General features: G+C 47.9%; 1 protein-coding gene across 2 annotated transcripts in view; it reads right to left on the reverse strand.

The window, feature by feature from the left end:
• HLF (HLF transcription factor, PAR bZIP family member) overlaps positions 1-6,331 on the reverse strand; it is a 53,270-nt gene extending 46,939 nt beyond the window's left edge. Inside the window, exons 1-2 of one of the 2 annotated variants that reach the window (XM_032872023.1) lie at positions 5,806-6,331; positions 3,297-3,632 (exon numbers count right to left, since the gene is read on the reverse strand). In XM_032872023.1, coding sequence (XP_032727914.1) covers positions 3,297-3,632; positions 5,806-5,920 — 451 coding nt within the window. In that variant the 5' untranslated portion in view covers positions 5,921-6,331. The remainder of the gene's footprint in view (positions 1-3,296; positions 3,633-5,805) is intronic. The other variant, XM_032872024.1, reaches the window with a different exon arrangement.
• Positions 6,332-7,344: the final 1,013 nt, after the last annotated feature.

Here is a 7,344-nt window from a genome sequence, read left to right on the forward strand (position 1 = left end):
ACTTGTCACAGGGCAGGGCAGGGCAGGGCAGGGGGGGAGTGACTGGCATTCAAGGGCTCGGGGCCAGGGACGCTGCTGCACATCCTACAAGGCTCAGGACAGTGGCCCACAGCAAAGACTTATGCGAAACCTTAACAGTGCCAAGGTTGAGAAATCTTGATCTAGACTGAAATGATCCAGTTCCCAGAATGCTCGAGGCTACACACGTGCTCTTCCCTTCTGGGGACTTCTTTTCCTCAAAATTAACTTGGTATTTCTGTTCTGGTCACGACTGTGATTACATGAACGATTGAGAACTTTCTTCCTTTTCAGTTTTGTTTGGGACACATCATCCATCCATCATGTCCACATCCCTTAGACATTTATTTTGCATTATAAGCTTTATAATGACCAACACGGTATGAGTTGTTATGGAAGAGTGTTACTGTCTCTGCACTTGGCACTTGAAGAAGACCTTCAGGTTTTTCCCCCTTCTTGTGAGGAGTATTGAGTAGTACTGAGTTTTCGATGTGAAGATTATTTTGAAGTATGTTTCCATTTCCAAAAAAAGACATTTAAATGAAGAGCTTATTTCTAGATTCCAGTGCTCTCTTTAATCCTAGTACCTTTCCCCTGTAACCTAACAAAATGATTTCTGCTGAAACTCAGGAATTCTTTGTCACCGTTTGCAAATCTGATTGGGGCACCCCAAGAGATTTTTTTTAATTTTATTCTTTTCTTCTTAGGCAGATTTTATTTATTTTTTGCCTCCCAAATATTATATTTAATATTGCTATATTTTTGTATTTTTAAAAATTCAATTAATTAATATATAATGTATTATTAGTTTCAGAAGCAGAGGTCAGTGATTCAGTCTTATAGATTACCCAGTGCCCTCCTTAATGTCCATCACCCAGTTATTCCATCACCCCCCACCTTCCTCCCCTCCAGCAGTCCTCAGTTTATTTCCTATGATTAAGAGTCTCTGATGGTTTGTCTCCCTCTCTGATTTCATCTTGTTTTATTTTCCCCCCTCTTCCCCTTTAAGCCTCTGTTCTGTTTCTTAAATTCCACATATGAGTGAGATCATATGATAATTCTCTTTCTCTGACTGACTTATCTCACATAGCATAATACCCTCTAGTTTCATCTATGTCATTACAAATGGCAATATCTCATTTTCTGGATGGCTGAGTAGTATTCAATTGTGTATGTATATATACATACATCTACGTATATATATACGTACATCTTCTTTATCCCTTCACCTGTCCATGAACATCTGAGCTCTTTCCAGAGTTTGGCTATTGTGGACATTGGAGCTAGAGCAATGCAGAGGGGCACGCCAAGTTTTTGAGAGCCATTGGTCAGCACTGATTCTAAAAGCCCTGACAAATGGCTTCTAAGGAAGCTTCCAAATCCCAAACCCTAATTCTTGATTCTCAGTAGGAACCAAGATGTGGGGACTCAATATTTACCTGCCTTTCAGGAAAAAAATACATATTTCCAACCTGGCAAACATCTTGTATTTGCCAAGGGATGGAGAAATTAAGTGTTAGGACTGGTACGTACCAATCCAGTAACTATCGGCCAAAATCTCTTGATGTTTCTTTCCAGAAGGGGGGAAGGTTTTATACTGTTCCTAAGTATTTTAAGAAGGTATTTCAGAAGACAGGATTGAAATCAATGATAAAAGTTGACACAGGTACAACAATGACTACTGCTCATTAACAGAACATCTACTGCTAGTCATTGGACCCTTTATACATACTACATGTAACTTTCACATTAACCCAATCTTATAAAAATTATACTCTTCTATACAAAGGTAAACTGAGGCTCTCAGAGGTAACATCACTTCCTAAAGCTACAAAGTGGTTAAGTCTCACTCTGCAGAGCAGAGCGACTGAGATACGAGGCACCTTCTCATTGGGGCTCCAGCCCCTTCTCCCTGGTTTCAATGTTTATTCAGCTGATTATCTGTTCCTGGGAAGAAACAAAACCATGGCACTGTGCACTGCAAGGAATAAGGGGCTTGGGGTCACACCAAGGAGGATACTTCCCAGCTTCTGCAGCCTTCTGGGCTGGGAAGAGGTTAAGATTTAATTCCATTCCAGCCAGCGGCCTTGAGTTATCACTCAGAGTAGGTTCTGGAGAAGGGGGCTGGCACAGAAAGAAAGACCTGAACTCCGGTACTAATATTTCAAGGCAGGGGTGTTCGTTTCCTCCTTTGAATCATTTCCTTCCATTTTAGTCTTGCTCTGCATGTCACAGAAATTCTACACGAGGCAAGGACACGGAGTTCAGGAATGATCTCCAGCACAAATCCTCCATTGTCCTGCTTTCTGTGTCCCCTGCAGCAAAGGACCTCAGCTCAGTGACCTTCCTGGCAATTTTTCTGGCTCAATCTTTGATCCTGGTTACCTGTGCACGTGAAATGCGCTTTTTTCCTGTTCATTTTGCACCACAGAGTGTTAACAGCATGAAGCCAGGGCCAATCCACCTCAGCCTGTGTTTCCATCTGAGCACTGAGCAGTGGGTTTTGAAGTCCTGGACAATTCGGGTGATGTTTTATGTAGTATTTCAACACTGCTTACAGCCGACCTTGCAGGCTTCCAGACATGGATTAAGTGTAATGAACAGATGAAAATGGAAAAAAAGATACTGGAAGAACAATTTGGTTTATAGGAATAATGGGGTTCCAGCCCTGAAGAAGGCTAAACCAAGCTTAACAGGGAGAGGAGCTTTTACATTCAATTTCTCAATCAAGGAGAATGCAAGAGGAAAAGGTTAAAAAGGTGATCGGAACCACACCCCTAACTCATATATTTTTTTCCCTTCCAGGTGAGAGAAAAATGAATGTAGGTGAACCACACACAGCCTTGGAGAGAGTCTACCCACATCGTTCAGCGAGATCCTGTATCTGTGTATTTGGGGAGGAGACCAAAGGGCAGGAGAGAAGGGTGCCTACAGTATCTAAACCATTCACTGTAGGCTGGGGTTTCTTCAATGCTGTCCTCAGATCAGCTGCATCAGTATTCCCTGGGGTTCAAAATGCATATTCCTGGGCCCTTACCCCAGCCCTGAAAAATCGGAATTTCTAGAGGAGGTCCACAGAATCTGCATTTAGTTGACTCTCCCGGACATATGGATGCCCACTGATGTGGGACGATCAGGGCTGTGAGTGAAATACAAGCTTCCTCTTTCAGGCCAGCCTGCTTCCCTGTGAGGGTATTTGTGCCCCCCACCCCGCCCCAGCCCTGTCCCTCCCTTTCACCCTCTTCCCCATCTGAAGGGAGAATCGTTTTAGAATTTACCTGGTCTGATGGGGCTCTGCATGCAGTTCGGGGATGGGATGCCAGGGTGAATGGGTGCAGACGCCCGACTGCTGAGGTCCATGACGGAGGGGGCTGCGGAGGAAGCCGGCTGCAGCCCGGGAGGGTGAGGGCTGTGGTCGTGCTGGGATGGGCTGGGGGGAATGCCATTTTCCGACAAAAACTCCTCCAGGTCCATGTATTCCAACTGGAAAGTATCTCCGTCATAGGGAAGGGTTTTGTCCCATAAGGTGGGTCCCAAGAACGCCGACTGGGGGACCGTTGGGCTATTACTCTCATCATCCAGCTTCTTTTCCTTATCTTTATCTTTACTAAACGCTGCAGAAAAGGGGGAAATTTGGACTTTAAAAAAGAAAAAAAAGTGTCGCTTTTTAAGTCACCCCTCCTGGCCTCTGCTACAAAACACCACGTTCAAAATGTTCTCACAAACACCAGGATTCTTCTCTGGCTGCTGGCTTTTGTAGATCTAGAGTTAAAAGTTCAGACAGGACATGGATCTCTGCCTGTTTTTCAACATCTTCCTATTTACTTTGGAAAGAAAGCTCTAGTCCTAGTCCTAGTCCTTGGGACAGGGTTACAAGCTGATCTAGGATATAAACAAGGGAATGCAGTTTTCAAGTACATGATTTGAGGAGAGAAATAATTTAGATCTACAGTGAGAAAGTAACACCTGCAGTTACATACAAATGCTGTGATTTTTAAAGAAAACAGCCAATAACCAGGCATGATTTCTCTTCCAGGAAATTCATTACAGTAACAATATGAGGTCATTCAGACGTAGCCAGTGAGCTGAGGATTCTAATTTTGGTAAAGTAGGGACTCTCCACCCTCCTTTGAAAGCATGCATTGAGCACCTACTATATACCTGATACTTTCCACATATTGCCTCCAGAAATCTCATAATAGATCTGCAAAGAGCTATTATCCCCATTTGTAAGGAAGACACAGAGGCTCTAAGACCTAAAAGAACTGACCAATGCCTCATGCTGACAGAAGAAAAAACTGAGAATTTCCCGAGCCTGCATATGTTTGTTTAGAAAGCCGCTGGGGCACATTGTATTTTACAAAAGGAGGGTTTTTGTTTTGTTTTGCTTTGTGTTTTTTTTTATTTTTCCCCTCCCCCTCCCCAAAGCTTAAGTATGATCCAATTCACAAAAATTACACATGTATGCAATCTGTCAAAAGCACAGCTATTGGAAAGGTGATTACATACCACTAAGAGAGGTATGCAGCTCTGTCCTACCTGGAAGAACCTCTCACCCCAGGTTGTCTTTAAACCCTGCTCTGGATTTTGCCCATTCTAGTACTCAGGCGGGGGTGGAATCTGGGATTAGGGAATCTGGTTTCTGAGTTTCTTCCTCAGAGAAACACAGCCTCCGCTGCCATCCATTCTAATCCTCTAGTCTCATCTCCTGAGAATTTGACTTAAAACACCCACAGATGCAAAAGACTGCAGGCAGCACCTTCCTCCCAAGTGCTACTCCTTAGAGGAGAGTTAAAAGGGAAGCTATACTTTACAGAACGCGAACCAAACCCCTCAACTCTTGCAAAGCAACAAGTTGTCCCCCTGCTAGAAGAGAAGATGCGAGTACTCCCAAGCTATTTGTAGCCAAATGATCTTTCAAGACTTTTACACTCAAAGCCGCATGGTTCGCATTGGCTACTGTGACATCGAAGGCATGAAACCGCATCAGCCCAATTGACAAATCCCTGGCGGCACTAGCTCGGTTGGGCGCCTTCTCGCCCCGACCCCTCCTCTCCCGCTCCAGCCAAGGTTGCCTGGGGGAGGTTTGGGACTTACCAAGATAGGGTTCAAGCCAGAGGAGGCTCCAGCGCGGTTACACGTGAGCCTACTCCGCTCTCCCCTCCCACCAGGAAAAGTGCACGGGGAAAGTGTCAGAGCTGGAGGCGTGCACAGCTTCCCGCCCGGAGACCACTCCCCCCTGCCAGCCCCGGCCCCCACCCCGCTTTTCGAATTACCCCTGGCAGGGAGAGCACGAGGCTCCGCTCACACCTCGCGAGCTCCGGACGCCAACTAACACACAAACAGTAGCACGAACCAATACACAGGCTACGCTGCGGGACCCCCCCTTCCCCGCCACAACAGAACCAGGCCCTCTGGTTTCTCCTCCCCAGCCCGCGAAGCTCTGCCCTCGCGCAGGCGGTTTCACTCCGCGTTCGGGGAAGCCTCCATCTAGGGAGCACTGACCTGTCAAGTTATGACTCCCACCTGCGCCGGAGGACCGGGACCCAGAGAGCCTGGGTCGGTCCCAGCACTATTTTAAACGTTGCTCAGTGAGGGATCCCCCCCCCACCTTTGGAGGAGGGGGGGTGATGGGTGGGCGCTTTAAATTTCAACAAAGCAGGGATAGGGTGCCAGGGGACAGGGAGGGAGGGGATGGATGCTCCAGCAGGGTTGCCCGGCCAAGGAAAGGGACCCCAGGAGCGTCGTTCCTTCCCAGAGCGGGGCAGCCAGGAAGGCAGCGCTCACCGTCTTCGTGATGAAGGGGGAGCTTCAGCGGGTTCTCCAACAAGGACCTGAGCACGCCGTAGGGAGGCGGAATAAAGGTGGGATTCAGGGGGAGCGGTCGGGACATTTTCTCCATCGCGATGCACTCAAATTTTTTTCTTTAAAAAAAAAAAAAAGCCCAACAGCCCCCCAAAATGTTGCTGAGCTTTTTCCTCCGTCCTTTGCCAAAAGTACTCGCTTTCAAGGCGGTGGAGACAAGAAAAGAAAATTACTTATATCTTTATAAATACATCTGCATAAAAAAATAAAAACAAAAAACTTTCGGGTTCCCAGTGCAGATGGTCCCCGGAGAGCGCGCCAAGTGCCCGCGGGCTCCTCGGCGACGTGCAGGATGCTCTCACCTGCCTCGAACCCCTCGTCCTGCAAAATGTTCAAAATTGCGAAAAAGAAAGAAAAAATATGCAGATGGCTGCAAAAGGGCGGAAGGCACCGCGCGGCCCGGCCCCCACGCGCCAGCACCCGAGGCTGGGCGCCGTCCCACCCCACCCCCCTCCCCGCGCCGGCGGCCGCTGCTCCCCCGCGCTCCGCGGCCCCGCAGCGCCCGGCTCAGCGCATCCGGCCGCCCATGTGCCGCGGCCCTGACAAGAGTGACGTCAGGGCCCGCACCGCGCGCCGATAGGCGTGCAGGGGCGGAGCCACGCGCGGCACCGCCCGCTTGCCCCACCCGCCCCGCCCGCCCCGCCGCCACGTGTTTAGCGTCGTCGCGCGCGCGGATTTTCCAAGATCCTGCAGAGCTCTCCCAAGGTGAAGTGACAGGTGCCAGATCCCCTGGATCACCGATTTGGGCTGAGAGCTCAACTTTTTCAGAGTAGGAAGAGGAATGAGGATTTTTTTTTTTTTTTCAGTAGTTTTCAACATGGAAATAATCTGGGAGTAAAAAAACAAAAACAAAAACCCAGATGCTCAGGCAGCATCCCAGATCAATTAAATCAGACCTCTGGGCTGACATCCAGGCATCATTAGTTTTTGAAGTTCCCCAGGGTGGTTCCAACGAGCAGCAAGTTTGAGAATGACTGGTTTAGTTCGAATGGAAGGTAATCCTCTCGAATGGAAGGTAAATGCTCTTCTAAATATCTCTCCTGGGACGCCTGGGTGGCTCAGTTGGTTGGACCACTGCCTTCGGCTCAGGTCATGATCCCGGACTCCTGGGATCAGGTCCCGCATCGGGCTCCCAGCTCCACGGAGAGTCTGCTTCTCCCTCTGACCTTCTCCTTGCTCATGCTCTCTCTCACTGCCTCTCTCTCAAATAAATAAATTAATTAAAAAAAAAATCTCTCCTGGCCACAGGCAAGCTTAACACCCTCTCTCTTGCCCGGTTCCCAAAACTACTGAAAAATAACGACTTGCTTAGAAGTTCTAATGAGATACAAAGGTAGAGTGAAGAGAGAGTAACAGAGGGAGCGCTGTCATCAGTTTCCCATGCTGTCAGGAGGGCATTCAGAGGGATACACATTTTCCCGAGAGTGAATAAAGGCAGAGGAGACACACACACACGCACAC

Source organism: Lontra canadensis, unplaced genomic scaffold (genome assembly GCF_010015895.1).
Source record: "Lontra canadensis isolate GAN:19392208 unplaced genomic scaffold, GSC_riverotter_1.0 scaffold43, whole genome shotgun sequence".
Classification (NCBI taxonomy): Eukaryota; Metazoa; Chordata; class Mammalia; order Carnivora; family Mustelidae; genus Lontra; species Lontra canadensis.